Source organism: Octopus bimaculoides, chromosome 27 (assembly GCF_046866305.1).
Source record: "Octopus bimaculoides isolate indiv1 chromosome 27, ASM4686630v1, whole genome shotgun sequence".
In the NCBI taxonomy this organism is placed as follows: Eukaryota; Metazoa; Mollusca; class Cephalopoda; order Octopoda; family Octopodidae; genus Octopus; species Octopus bimaculoides.
The window spans coordinates 11,938,205-11,954,432 of record NC_142954.1 but is presented as its reverse complement, the minus strand read 5'-3'; the positions used below and the strand labels follow the sequence as shown (position 1 = coordinate 11,954,432).

Genomic DNA, 16,228 nt, shown 5'->3' with positions numbered 1-16,228 from the left:
TCGACTGTTGTCCATTGTTTCAAATACATTTTAGCATTGTCGTTCTAGCCTTTTTGAAACAATCGCATATAATTCGTCCCAAAGAATCGACCTTTAAATAAGAGTTTTGCTTCCACTAGCAAAAGCTATATGTATCTTTCAGAAAGCTCTATACCAATTAAATTTTATACAGCATTCACTGTTAGTTTATGATATTTTGTACTCATTATCCGTAATCTGCTCCCAAAACACTTCAGTAAATCTACTTTGCATCGCTTGCAAACTTATATATTCTCTGATCATTAAAGTGCAATGACCTCCACAATAACCAGCCTTCAGTTTGGTTTTCTGTTCCTAGGTTAATCAGAAACATAGATTGCCGTACTACTCATAAATCTTCTTGGTAGTTGGTAAAAAAAATTTGGTGAAAAAAATACCATCAAAGCAACTTAACCCATCCAAAGGGCGGGTGCATTTGCTAGTATATATGTATGTATATATACATGTGTATATATATATATATATATATATATATATATATATATATACGCATACACATATTTTGTTTAGTTGAATGAAGTTAAAACATGGTCTGGTTTTTACGTTTTTTTTTTATCATGGTATTTTAACATTAAAAAAAATATTTTTTAATGTACATTAAGTTAAATTGGCTCTTTCATATATATCATCATCATCATCATCGTCGTTTAATGCTCGCTTTCCATGCTGGCATGGGTTTCGACAGTCTGACTGAGGGCTGGCAAGCCAGAAGGCTGCACCAGGCTCCAATCTGATCTGCAAAGTTTCTACAGCTGGATGCCCTTCCTAACGCCAACCACTCCGAGAGTGTAGTGGGTGCTTTTTACATGCCACCGGCATGAGGGCCAGTCAGGTGGTACTGGCATTGACCACACTTGAATGGTGCTTTTTATGTGCCACCGGCATGGGAGCCAGTCAGGTGGCACTGGCATCAACCACACACAAATGGTGCTTTTTATGTGCCACCGGCATGAGGGCCAGTCAGGTGGTACTGGCATTGACCACACTTAAATGGTGCTTTTTATGTGCCACCGGCATGGGAGCCAGTCAGGTGGCACTGGCATCAACCACACTCAAATGGTGCTTTTTATGTGCCACCAGCACGGGTGCCAATCAGGCAGTACTGTCATTGGCCACGACAATGACTTCACTTGACTCAACAGGTCTTTGCAAGCGCAGTTTATTGCCCAGTGATTGAAGGGTACTCTTAAATGGGCTGGTTATGCTGCACTGGCATAGGCCACGGTTACAGTCTCACTTGGCTTGCTGGGTCTTCTCAAGCACAGCGTATCTCTAAAGGTCTCTGTCACTTGTCATCGCCTCCGTGAGGCCCAACATTCGGAGGTTGTGCTTCACCTCATTCCAGATTTTCCTGGGTCTCCCTCTCCCACAGGTTCCTTCTACTGCTTGGGTGTGACACTTTTTCACACAGCTCTCCTCATCCACACACAACACATGACCATACCAGTGCAGTCGTCTCTCTTGCACATCACATCTGCTGCTTCTTATGTCCATAGATGAGAATCAGATATTCTCTGTATTGAGTACACTTGAGCGGGTATAGAAGTAAATATAGGGATAAGCGAGCTAGATAGGTCAATATATAAAGTATATTAAATACATGAAATATAAAAAATGTATATATAGGCATAGGAGTGGCTGTGTGGTAAGTAGCTTGCTTACCAACCACATGGTTCCGGGTTCAGTTTCACTGCGTGGCACCTTGGGCAAGTGTCTTCCACTATAGCCTCGGGCCGACCAAAGCCTTGTGAGTGGATTTGGTAGACGGAAACTGAAAGAAGCCCATCGTATATATGTATATATATATATATATATATATGTGTGTGTGTGTGTATGTTTCTGTGTCTGTGTTTGTTCCCCCCAACATCGCTTGACAACCGATGCTGGTGTGTTTACGTCCACGTAACTTAGCGGTTCGGCAAAAGAGACCGATAGAATAAGTACTAGGCTTACAAATAATAAGTCCTGGGGTCGATTTGCTCGACTGTAGGCGGTGCTCCAGCATGGCCACAGTCTAAATGACTGAAACAAGTAAAAGTAAAAGAGTAATACATTGAGTTCAAATTTCAGTACCAGTTGAGCACTGGGGTAGATGTAATTGAAGTACCCGCCACCCCTGATATTGTTGGCCTTGTGCCAACATTTGAAAACATTATTATTGTTATTATTATCATTATTATTATTATTATTATTATTATTATTATTATTATGGTGGTGAGCTGGCAGATTCACTAGCATGCCGGGCAAAATGCTTAGCAGCATTTTATCTGTCCTTATGTTCTGAATTCAAATTCTGCTGGAGTTGACTATGCCTTTCCTCTTTTCGGGGTCGATATATTAAGTACCAGTGAAACACTGGGGTCAGTGTAATTGACTTGTCCCGTCCCCCAAAATTTCTGATCTTGTGCCTTTAGTAGAAAGGATTATTGTTATTGTTGTTGTTGTTGTTATTCTCTTCATATCCTCGCTGGGGTAGATGTACTCTACCCCCAGCTATGCGTGAATAGATCCACATTTGGCTCTTAAGAATTCCTATGTTGCTGCTTTGGTGCCATTCTTTTAAGTACTTCCCAGAGAATGTAGCCATCTCCCAAGAACTCACTTATTTTTAGCAGTTTTAGAAATGGTTCGTTTGCCTGGAACTCTTCCAATTGTTTTTTTTTTTTTGTTTTTTTTGCAGTTTCTGGTTCCTGTTGTTGTTATTGGTGTGAGAAAGACATCAAGTGTTTCCTTATGTTCGATGTTTAAACCCCTTCCTTGCCCCCTCCTCCTTTTCTTTTTTTCCTTTTCTTCTTTTCTTCATCTTTGCCCTTTTCTGTTTCTCCTCCATCCTTCTTTCTTCATCATTTTTCTTCTTTGTTACCTTCTTCCTTATTTCTTCTTTTTCTTCCTCGTCTTCTCCTCCTCCTCCAGGTGGTGTGAACATTGAACAAAATGCATGGCAGCATTTTTTTGTCCAACTCATTGCAATGTCAGTTCAATTCCAACTAAGATCTATCTTTTGGTGTTGTCAATAAAATAAAATACCTCACAAGAATTGGTTCCAATGTATTGAACTAACCTCTTCCCTTTAAAATATCTAATTTTGTACCAAGATTAGCAGGAATTATTATTCTGTTGGATTGCAGTATTTGTTTTGGTTCTTTATATTCTGAGATCAAATCCTGCTGAGGTTAGCTTTGCGTTTCATTTTTCCAGGATTGATAAAATATAGTACATGGAGTTGATGTATTTGCTTAACTTTTCCTATCCTCAAAATGTGTGGCCTTTTATCATTCGAGGGAGGTGTATGCTTTAGTGGTTAGAATTGTTGGACTCATGATGGTAAGATTGTGGTTTCGATTTCTGGATCAGGCGATATTTTTTTTTTTTTTTTTTTTTTAGCAAGACATTCCATTTTATGTTTCTCCAGTTCACTCAACTCATAACGAGTGATCCTGTGACAGACGGGCATTCTATCCTCAGTGGAGTATATACACTACAGAATCCAGGAAACTGGCCTTATGCTCCTCACAGATGTCATCTCAGACATGCTAGAAACAACAGGTAAAGGACAGGGTTTCTGAGATAACTTCCTTGTAAGTTTAAATGGAAGGTCAGGTTTTGAAATACGCTCCTCACAAACAGGTGACAGAATAGGAAAAGGTAATTTCCATAGGATTTGAGTTGTAATTTAGCTCACAGCAAAAAATAACATATTTCATACGGAACTTTAACTCTGTGTGTATGCCAAAGGAAGTTATTTTTGCATAGCTTTCTTAATTCCAAAGGAAGGAAATGTAGTGAAGTTGCAATATGTTGACAGCAGGTCTCTACATTATAATGAGAAATTGAAAGAGAAAGATAATGCCTAATTCTACACACGCTTGAAACATGGGACAAAAGTGAAAATGACCTGAAAATTGTATGACACAACCTCATTTCTGAGGTTCTCGGCGTCCCTTTCTCTCCTGCTTTCCCCCTCTCCTTGTGCTGCTTTCTTTTACCTTCACCTATACAACATACATAGGGTATGAAACATCAGCTTTTCACTCTCACCTGCTATCCCTGTCTTTCATCTTCTCCAAGAGAAGCTTTTCTTCTGTCTCTGTTTCTTTCTCTTGTCTCTGTCTTTTTCTCGGTCATTCCATAAAAAATAAGATGTCTGTATGTATGTGCGAGAGAGATAGTGAGTGAGTGAGTGAAGGTGTGTGTCGTAATGATGGATGTCTTTAAGGTACATATATACATATACATATATATCCATATATACATATATATATATGTATATATGCATATATATATATATATATATATATATATATATATATATATATACATATACATATATATATAAGTATATATGTGTGTGTATGTGTATATATATAAGTGTAAATATATATATACATATATATGTGTATATATATATATATATATATATATATATATATATATATACACACACACACACACACACATACACACACACACACACACACACACACACACACTACTAATGCGAGAAATAGCAGCTAAATTTCCTTTAAATGCTACTTTAACTCTCTTGATACCATTCTTTGATATTTTAAAAGTAATCTAGATTTAAGCCTACTTGATTTAAAGTAATCTGGATTAAAGCTTACCTTCAAATTTCCATGTATTTCTAAAGACCAGGCTAATAATAACTAAGTTATTTTACAAAATTCTTCATGATTGCAAATTTAAATGAAAGAAAGGCAGAGTATTTTAACAGAAAAATGGTAATAAAAAATAAAACGTTCTAGAAATGTTAAGTAACAAAAAACAAAAAAAAGCTAGACGAAGTGGTCATGGTTGGAACGCTTTTGATTATATATCTGCTTGATCAGGTTTCACTTGGAGCTAAACAAGAACTACTACTACTCACCACCACTCCTCCTCCTCCTCCTACTACTACTACTACTACATTCTGAGCTCAAATTCTGCTGGGGTTGACTTTGTATTCCTTTCAGGGTCAATAAAATAAGTACCAGTTGCATACTGGGGGTCGAGGTAACAGACTTACTCTCCCCCCCCCCAAAAAAAAAATTTACAGGCTTTGCACCAAAATTTGAAACCATTATTATTATCATTATTATTATTATTATTATTATTAAGGTGGCGAGCTGGCAGAACTGTTAGCATACTGGGCAAAATGCTTAGTGGTATTTTGCCCATTGTTACGTTCTTAGTTCAAATTCCACTCATATTGACTTTGCCTTTTCATCCTTTCACACTGGGGTCCTTGCAACTGAGCACTCCCCAAATTTCAGGCTTTGTGCCTATATTAGAAAGAACTATTGTTATTATCATTATCATCTCTTCTCCTTGCAGATGGCTGTCACCCTCGTCAAGGTTCGATGGACGTTGTGTTGAAGGAGGAGTCGTGTTGCTGTGATCAACTGAAGCCATTGGAGGTGAAGTACCAGGAACAGCGGCAGCGATGTCTGGCCCACTCTCTCGTAGGCACGCCCAACTACATTGCGCCTGAGGTCTTGATCCGATCAGGTAAGAAGTGACCTCTGCTCTGATGATGGGATCGTGTGTGCGTGTGTCTATTTTTTTCTCTCTCTCTGTAGTTGAGGCAGTTGTGCTGTATTGTGTGCTATATCCTTGGGTTTCTGCTCAGGTGGGACAACCAGCAGGTAATCTGCTTCAGCCTTACAATTGGTTATTGCATCTATGACAAACAACTTTATGACTGCGAGGTTTTTGATCAGTTAAGGCAAGTACAGAAGTTTATTGCGCTGACCAATGCCTTCATAGTGGATTTGGTAGAGGGGAAACTGAAAGAAGCCTATTGTGTGTGTGTTTATGTGTAAATGTGGCTGTTAGACTATTTTGTCTAATAGCAAACCACATTTACATTATTTACATTTGACGGATATTTGTCCTCATCTTGTTTGTTGTTAACACAACGTTTCAGCTGATATACCCTCCAGCCTTCATCAGGTGTCCTGGTGGAATTTTGAACCTGGGTTCTCATTCCTAAAGTATTTTTCGATGTTGTTGTTATTATTATTATTATTCAGGTCACTGCCTGGAATTGAACTCTGGATCTTGGGGTTAGTAGCCTGCGCTGTTAACCACTACGCCATATGCAGTGACCTGAATAATAATAATAATAATAATAATAATATCAAAAAACACCTTAGGAATGAGAACCCAGGTTCGAAATTTCCCCAAGCCACCTGATGAAGGCTGGAGGGTATATCAGCCGAAACGTGTTAACAACAAACAAGATGAGGACAAATATCCGTCAATTGTAAATAATGTACAACATTCCTTATCTCTTAAATATAAAACTGTATCAAACCCCATGGTTCTTGAGTTTCTGATGAAGCAAGTTTACTTCAAGGGGCAACTGTTTGTGCATGTGTCTATGCATCTGTGTGTATGTGTAGTTGCGACAGCCACACTATATCATGTGCCACATTGAAATTTTACAGTATCCGTTTCTGGTGCCACCTTAAAAACACTGGTGCTGGTGCTGCATGCATTATCTTGTAGCTATGAGATTTCATGATATAATTGTTTATTTGTAGAATGACATTGCAGGGTTGGTGCATGAAGCCAGATCTGGTTGGTTTGAGCACAAGACAGGTGAAATATTTGGGTTGGATATGGCTGGGTTAAATAATAAATGATTAAAAGCAAGCACTGGGTTTTGGGGCTGACCAAAACCTTGTATTCACCTGAAAGAAGCCCATTGTGTGTATGTGTGTGTATGTTTGTGTACATGTGGCTGTCACTCTGTTTTGTCAAATATCTAACCACACAGTAACCTTAGTTTCTGATAAAGCAAATTTACTTCAAGGTGCAATTATTTGTGCAAGTCTGTGCATTTTTATGTATAGTTGCACTGTGCCATTTGCCACATTGAAATTTTATGGTGCGACATAAATGGCATTTGTGTTGGTGTGACGTGAAAAGTACTCAGTACACTCTATGGCATCCAGCCCTAGAAACCATCCCAGAATAGACAATGGAGTCTGGTGTGGCTCCCTGGCTTTACTAGCTCTGGTCAAGCTTTTGTGTGCCCATAAAGGGGTGTGTGCGGACAGACGTCTCCGAGCTTCTGCTATTAAGCGTTGTCAGAGATGTGGTTCAGAGGGGAGATAACTAGAACCGCTCAGTAAATCATCAGCGTGGCCCAAGGGGGAATAATTGAATGTTACTCAACAACTACAAATTATTATTTCCATTGTAGAATTTAATCTACAGCCATAGTTCCAGATACTAATTGATAATGCCGGTTATGATAGTGATGCATAATCTCGATATTATATAATTTTTGTGCTATTGATAATGTTGAGTGAACGATATAGTGCTCAGGGGAGGCTACTCTGTACACAGATCTTACAATTACCTTCTCGTATTTGGTGTGCGTGTGTAAGTGTTATGTGGTTGTTGAGTATATATACTGTTTCAATGTAGGAATATTCCCTTATATTCAATGTATGAACAGCTAGTATATTTAAAGACACAACACAAACTGAAATATAATTGTGTGTTTATATATATATATATATATATATATATATATATATATATATATATATATATATATATACATATATATATATATTGATATTTTGGAATAAAATTCCTTCTTTAGATATTCTTAGATGGAGTCGCTGCTATCTAAGAATATCTGAAAAAGGAATTTTATTCCAAAATGTCATCAGACTATGGATGACTAAATTACAACAGGTATAGAGTCCATTTTTTTGTATTATAGTGCATTGTTGTACCATTCAAAACTTGTTATTCTTTACAAACAATACACAATGCTTCAAGCGAACTACAATACTCTTCTATATATACATACATACATATATATATATATATATATATAGTGCAAGAAAGTTAGGGGTTGAGGATTCAACCCACTAAGGGATAGTATCTATCCAATATACTGCTGGGAGGGTACCCAATTATTGTTACACTAGTGTTATACCCAGTGTAATAAGTGGGAGCAAGTAAAAGGTTTTTTTTTTACCCTAAATTTATATATCAATTAGAAAATGGAGGATAATATGCTGTACCCAACGACTTGCAGACAGTGTATCCTGTTGAATTCATTAACTTAATTCTTAACTAAAGTGACAAAAAACCACAAAGTACAAGTGTTTATGACAAACCATGTTGTATTGACAACCGGGTTTACAAATAAAAGTACATAAGGAATTAGAGAATAAACATAAACTTAATCTTACAGCTGTTTCGGCCTAGCTTTGGCATGCCCCATTCTATCCGAATAGTTCCTGTCGGAGTAATTGTACTTTGTGGTTTTTTGTCACTTTAGTTACGAATTAAGTTAATGAATTCGGGATACACTGTCTGCAAGTCGTTGGGTTCAGCATATTATCCTCCACTTGGCTGAAACACATAGATATATATATATATATATATATATATATATATTTATATACACACACATTAACAGAAGAATCCAATGAAATCCATATGTATATCCAGTAGTATACTCAGGTGGAATGCTGGTATGTAGATGAGGAGAAGTGCAGAAATTCCAGGTAGAAGTAAATCCAGTGTAGGAAGTTAAAGCAGGATAAAACTGGGTGTTTTTCACGTGACACCAACACAAATGCCTCTTCTTCCTAGCTCTTCTGTCTAACTACATCTGTCCAGCCAGCTGCCATGATTGACTGCTAGCTCCAAAAGTTCTTTTGTTCTCTCTCTGTTTTTTTTCCTCGTGTTCCTTTCTGTTTAAGAGCATAGGCTCAAAACGTAAAAGATTTTCTCACCTTCCCAATCATTAAACTAATACACCTGTTTGTTGTTTATACACCTGTCTTTGCCTTTTGTTTTCTTGCAAATTTCAACTAATATACATATATATATATATATACATCATCATCATTATCCTTTAACGTCTGTTTTCCATGCTGACAAGAGTTGGACAATTTGGCCAGAGCTGGTATGCTGGAAAGCTGCACCAGATTCCAATCTGATTTGGTATGGTTTATGTGGCTGGATGCCCTTCCTAACACCAACCATTTTGCAGTGTGTGCTGGGTGTGTTTAACATGGCACCAACGTGAGCGCTTTTACTCTTGTGGACCAATTGTCTGTACTGAGGTATAGAACCTTAACACTTCTGCTGTGGAGTATGGGTCTTCTTGAGTACAGCAAGGCAACAGGTATCTTGGTCCTTTGTCGTCTTGTATAAAAAGGTTCAGCATTCTGAGGTTGTCCTCCTTGTGTGTGTGTGTGTGTGTGTGTGTGTGTGTGTGTGTGTGTGTGTGTGTGTGTGTGTGTGTATTGTACTGTTCTGTTTATGTAAGAACAACAAAAAAGTACTCCATCTGGTGGAAGATAAATATTATTTAGTAAATAGTGTATATGTATATATGTACTTTTTATGACCTACTCTTTACTCTTTACTTGTTTCAGTCATTTGACTGCGGCCATGCTGGAGCACCGCCTTTTAGTCGAGCAAATCGACCCCAGGACTTATTCTTTGGAAGCCTAGTACTTATTCTATCGATCTCTTTTGCCGAACCGCTAAGTTACGGAGACGTAAACACACCAGCATCGGTTGTCAAGTGTTGGTGGGGGGACAAACACAGACACAAACATATACATACACATACACACACATATATATATATATACATATATACGACGAGCTTCTTTCAATTTCCGTCTAGCAAATCCACTCACAAGGCTTTGGTCGGCCCGAGCCTATAGTAGAAGACACCTGCCCAAGGTGCCACGCAGTGGGACTGAACCCGGAACCATGTGGTTGGTAAGCAAGCTACTTACCACACAGCCTCTCATGAACTACTAATAGTTTTATGCAATGAAAACAACTCGGACAGCATTTTATAACATGTCTAGTGCCTTTGTGCATTCTACAGCAACATGTGGACTCACCGAAATATTTATTACATTTTTGCAAGGAAAATGTCGACTGTTTTGAAGTTATGGCTTCACACACATTTGCACACACATAAATTTACTTACATATATTTTACAGACAAGAAACTAAATTTGGATCACAGTGTAGCTGTGAAAACTACAGAAGGATTGGGTATTTTACCCTTTATAAGGCAGAAAGACATTGCCAGTAGCTGTCTATTAGCAACTTTAATCCATATCATAAGGGTAATATACCCAATCTTACTGGCTATGCTACTTTCAGACTCTTTGTTATTTGTAAAATACCAAATATATTTGATTCTTCCAAAGTTTGTCTATAGAATGTTGTCATATTACTTACTACATTGTTTGTCATGTAATTTTTTTGCTTCTGCCAGGCTACACAATGTGCTGTGATTGGTGGAGTGTTGGCGTCATCTTGTACGAGATGTTGGTCGGGCAACCCCCTTTCTATGCTGCAAATCCTGCTGAAACTCAATATAAGGTCAGTCTGCTCTCCACTACAACAGTAACCACACCACCACCTCCATCAACACTGCCAACATCATAATTTTCATCACCAATACCATCATCTCTACCTTCGCTACCTCCATCACCCCCACCATCCATCATTACCTCCAAAAGATCGAAGGCTGTCTGTGTGACCCCAACCAACATATCTTGGAAATTTAAAAATCCCTACAACATCAACAGCATACAATTTGAAGGATTACTTTCGTCCAATGATAGAAAGCCTGTCATGTCTATAGGAGATGGGAGTTTGATTCCCATGGGCAACCATTGACTCCTAGCATCAGTACCAGTGATTTTTGTGTTGCACCAGCATGGGTATCAATTCTGCTGTGGTGGACATGTCTTCCTGAGTACAGAGTGACGTGCCGGATATCTCGGCCCTTGGTCATCTTCTTTGCAAGGCTCAGTGTCTTGCAATTGGCTTTCAATTCTTTGTTCCACATTTTCCTGGGTTTTCTTCTCTCATGAGATTCATTCACTTTAAGCGATCAGCACTTCTTTATGCAACTGCCTACGTCCATGTGGAGGCGCAATGGCCCAGTGGTTAGGGCAGCAGACTCGCGGTCGTAGGATCGCAGTTTCGATTCCCAGACCGGGCGTTGTGAGTGTTTATTGAGTGAAAACACCTAAAGCTCCACGAGGCTCTGGTAGGGGGTGGTGGCGAACCCTGCTGTACTCTTCCACCACAACTTTCTCTCACTCTTACTTCCTGTTTCTGTTGTGCCTGTAATTCAAAGGGGCCAGCCTTGTCACACTGTGTCACGCTGAATATCCCCGAGAACTACGTTAAGGGTACACGTGTCTGCGGAGTGCTCAGCCACTTGCACGTTAATTTCACAAGCAGGCTGTTCCGTTGATCGGATCAACTGGAACCCTCGACGTCGTAAGCGACGGAGTGCCAACAACAACAACGTCCATACACATCATGTGACCAAGCCAGTGCAGTCTTCTCTCCCTTGCACACTGCATTTAATTCCTCTTATGCCCAACTTTTCTCTCAATACACTTACACTGTATTGCTCATGTTCACTGACACTGCACGTGTGTGTTTGTGTATGAACGACTCTCGTCGAAAGCGACATATGAACGTTCAGCTTTTTACCAGACGACCAGCACAAATGATTCGTTTATTGTGATCAAATCTTCGTGCCACACATTAGTTCACTCTTTCCATTAAACCCTCATTGTCTGAACAGGTACACTGTGTAACGTGCGTCAGGTGTCGAAGTGATCACGGAGGAACGTGAGATGAAGTGTTTTGCTCAACACAATGCACTGTCCGGTCTACACACACACATGTACATACATATATATACACACACACGCACACATATTCACCTATTGAAACAGCCATTACTGTGTTCCTTTGGTCTTTGCTTACAAAATGACTGGAGATGTTCATATTCAGATTTTCTGTCTTTGAGAGTTGCCTCCCCTTCAGCTTTTAATCTTTTCATTTTTTTTTTTCTTTTACACTTCCTTTTATTATCAGCACTATATAGTTTCTCACTTTCTCTCTCTCACTTTCTCTCTCTCTCTTTCTCTCTCTCTCTTTCTCTCTCTCTCTTTCTCTCTCTCATGCACACACACGATTGCGTGGTAAAGTAGTTTGCTACTAAACCATGTGGTTTGGGGTTCAGTCTCACTGCGATGCATGTTAGACCAACAAATGGCTTGTGAGTGAAATTTGGTAGAAGGAAACTACAAACCAGTTTTGTGTGTGTTTGTATATATGTTTGTGTACGTGTCTGTTTGCCTATCTAATCTCTCTCTCTCTCTCTCTCTCTCTCTCTCTCTCTCTCTCTCTCTCTATCTATCTATCTATCTATCTATCCATCATCTATCCATCATCTATCTATCTATCTATCTCTCTCTCTCTCTCTGTCTCTCTCTCTCTGTCTCTCTCTCTGTCTGTCTGTCTGTCTGTCTGTCTGTCTGTCTGTCTGTCTGTCTGTCTGTCTGTCTGTCTGTCTGTCTGTCTGTCTGTCTGTCTGTCTGTCTGTCTGTCTGTCTGTCTGTCTGTCTGTCTGTCTGTCTGTCTGTCTGTCTGTCTGTCTCTCTCTCTATCTATCTATCTATCCATCATCTATCTATCTATCTATCTATTTATCTCTCTCTCTCTCTCTCTCTCTGTCTCTCTCTCTCTATCTATCTATCTATCCATCAACTCTCTGTCTATCTCTCTCTCTCTCTCTCTCTCTCTCTCTCTCTCTCCCTCTCTCTCTCTCTGTCTACCTGTGTGTGTGCCTGTCTGTCTTAGCTTTTGTTTCAGTCATTAGACGGTGGTCATGCTGGAGCACCACTTTGAATTTTTATTCAAATGAATTGACCCTCGTGCTTATTCCATTGGTATCTTTTGAGCAACTTGCTAAGTTATGGGGTCATAAACACACCACAACCAGTTGTCATACGGTGGCTGGGGAGAAACAGATCCACACACACACACACCTAGATAATATATACGATGGGATTCTTTCAGTTTCCATCTACTAAATCCACTAACAAAGGTGTTGGTGAGCCTGAGCTTATAGCTGAAGGCACTCCCCCAAGGTGCCATGCCATAGGACTAAGCCCGGAACCATTGGGAAGTAAACATCTTGCCACACAACCATACCTGCACACACACACACTCACACAAACACACACACACACACACACACACACAGATTTCTTTTAGTTTCCATCTACCACACCCACTTACAAGGCTTTGATCAGCCCAAGGTGCCATGCAGTGGGACTGAACCCAAAACCATGTGGTTGTGAAGCAAACTTCTTGCCACACCTGCACCTATGTAATTGCTAAGAGTTCCTGTAAGGCAACCACTATGCCTACTACTACTACTACTTCTACTATCATTATTTCCCTCACAACCACTACCACCATAACCGCCATCACCACCACCACTTCTATCACCATCACTAATTCTGTCTCTGTTTTCTTCATCAACAGGTTATCAACTGGCACGAACATCTTCATGTACCCTTCAAGAAGCTCTCGTCGGCCTCCACTGATCTCATGCTCTCTCTCCTAACCGATCCCAGCCAGCGGCTCGGCCGGAACGGTGCCGACGAGATCAAGCATCATGCCTTCTTCGACGGCCTCTCATTCAACGGACTGCGACAGCAGCCAGCTCCGTACGCCCCAACCATCTTGTACCCCACCGACACATCGAACTTCGATCCTGTCGACCTTGACAAGCTGCAGAAAGACAACAACGATGGCCACCACAGCCAGCTGCCTCCGGAGCATGGGTTCTTCGAGTTCACGTTCCGGCGCTTCTTCGATGATGGCGGTCACCCGTATCCTGATAGGAGCACAGTGTTTGTCTGAGGAGGCCAAAAAAAAGAAATGCAAAACAAAAAAAAAAAAAGGAAAATAATGCAACAACACTGCAAACATCCATGAAACTTAAAATCATGTTACACCATGCCATCCTCTTCCCATAATGCATCAGTTCCATCCCCACCCTGCCTTTTTTTTAATTGCTGTTTGGATGGGTGTGGAGTGGGGACAGGAGAGTGTGCAGGGTGGGGGAGAGCGATCCCCTCCCCCTCTCTCCTTCACTCCATCCTCATCCCTACACCCTATGCAAAATAGGAAAACAAAAAAAAAACGAAAATGAAACAAAGAAAAAATTCACAAACATACATATAAGAACATAAAAAAATAAATTTTTTTTTTTTGTTTCTTTGCGAGAGAGGTTGGAGAAGAGGGCTTACAGGAGTGAGGGTATGGTGGGGTTGGGTAAGTGTAAGGTGGGTGGGTGGGGTGGGGAGTTTACCCTCCCCCTCCCCATCGTCACACTTTTTCTCAACCTCATTCTCCTTGCTAAAAGTAAATAAATAACAAAAATAAAATACAAGAACTGCTCTCTTTCTCATGCTCTCCGCCTCCCTCCTCCCCCTTTGTACTTCCCGAAATTACAATTAGTTTTTAATTAATTAGTCAACTAATTAATATTATTATTATTATTATTTAGATAATTAACAGAGGAAAAATAAATAAATAAATTCAAATTGAATTTCCAATTACAAAAGCTGTTGTTAATTAAATTAAATGACTTAATTTTTTTTTTTTTTACTAATTTTTGTACAATGCTTACACACACACACACACACACACACACACACACACACACACACACAGAATGAAACAAACATCAATGTAATAAAAAATACAAATATATATATATATAAAAAAATGTATAGTGAACAAAATAAAACAAAAAAGTAAAAAGTATCAATATGAAAAGAAAAAAAAATAAACAAAAAACAAACTATGTAAAATGTAAAAAAATTAGGGATTTAATGACATTAAAAAAAAAGCCCCAAATTTTTGCGGGTCTTATTTTGATAAATAATATTTAAAGAAAAACATAAAAAAATATAGAAAATCAACAAGGCACCTGTTTAGTCCCTCATTCCATCATTTATGTATTTTCTCTCATTTATAAATTCTTCATGCTACACACCACTCTCTGACCCCACCCCTTCTACTTCTCTCTATCGCTGACCCCCCCCCCCCCACCGCCTACCTAACTCAACTCTGGTCCCTACACGAAAGTAAATACTCTTGTTTTCTTTTGGTTTTTGCACCCTTTCCACAGTCACGTGCTCCTTAATAATACTCCTGTAATTCACTAAATTATTATTACTAGTATTATTGTTGTAATTATTAATGCTGAACTTACAAGCAATTAAGAAAAAAAACTTGCACACAAACATTAAGACAACAACAACAGAAAAGACCTCACAAACTAAGCCACCCATTTGTAAACAAGCATTATTATTATTATTATTATTATTATTAAGGTGACAAGCTGGCAGAATTGGTAGCATGCTGGGCAAAACGCTTGGCAGCATTTTGTTTGGATCTTTATGTTCTGAGTTCAAATTCTGCCAGGGTTAACTTTATCTTTCATTCTCTTGGGGGTCGATAAAATAAGTACCAGTTGTGTACTGGGGGTCGATGTAATTGACTATCCCTTACCCCAAATTTCAGGCTTGTTCCAAAATTTGAAACCATTATTATTATTATTATTATGCTGACCAAAATGTTACTGCACCAGACAAAATGCTTAGCAGCATTGTGTTTGGATCTTTATGTTCTGAGTTCAAATTCTGCTGAGGTTGATTTTTGCCTTACATCCTTTACAGGGTTGATGAAATAAAATTCAGTTGAGAACAGGGGTTGGTGTAACCCCATCAACTTGTCCCCCTACCCCAAAATTTCAGGCTTTGTACCTACAAAAGAAGGGATTATTATTATTTTGTCCATTGGTATCATAGGATGCTGGATAGATAGGCAGGTTAAGTTGCTCAGAGTCTGGTTTGGGCCAGATCTCCAAGTGGAGAAGAACTTTGATGAAGTGGCAAAGCAAGATGGGTCTGTCTTACCGAGAAATGGGCCAGGAGGAAGCTATCCTTCAAGGATCAGATCCTTAATATTTTTATTAATGAGATTGTAAGCTGGCAGAATCATTAGTATGTGAGACTTAATGCTTAGTTGCATTTCTTCCATTTCCCTATCTTCTGAGTTCAGACTCCACTGAGGTCGACTTTGCCTTTCATCCTTTTGGGGTTGAGCACTGGGGTTGTTGCAATCAACTTATCTCCTCCCATGATCTTGCTGGCCTTGTGCCAAAATTTGAAATCATTATTATTATTAAGGTCATGGGACTGTTAGAATTATTTACACCTCTACAGTTTTTGTTCCAGGGCTTCACATTCTGAGTTCAAATCTTGCTGTGGTCTATTTTTCCTTTCACCTTTTC

At 39.2% G+C, this 16,228-nt stretch overlaps 1 protein-coding gene across 1 annotated transcript in view; it reads left to right on the top strand.

Annotated features, from left to right (window-relative positions):
• The window catches only part of LOC106874774 (uncharacterized), a 71,690-nt gene extending 57,199 nt beyond the window's left edge, over positions 1-14,491 (top strand). The window contains exons 4-6 of the mRNA XM_089343356.1: positions 5,371-5,544; positions 10,319-10,425; positions 13,405-14,491. Of these exons, the coding sequence (XP_089199482.1) occupies positions 5,371-5,544; positions 10,319-10,425; positions 13,405-13,785 (662 nt within the window). The 3' untranslated portion in view covers positions 13,786-14,491. The remainder of the gene's footprint in view (positions 1-5,370; positions 5,545-10,318; positions 10,426-13,404) is intronic.
• The last annotated feature ends 1,737 nt before the right edge of the window (positions 14,492-16,228 follow it).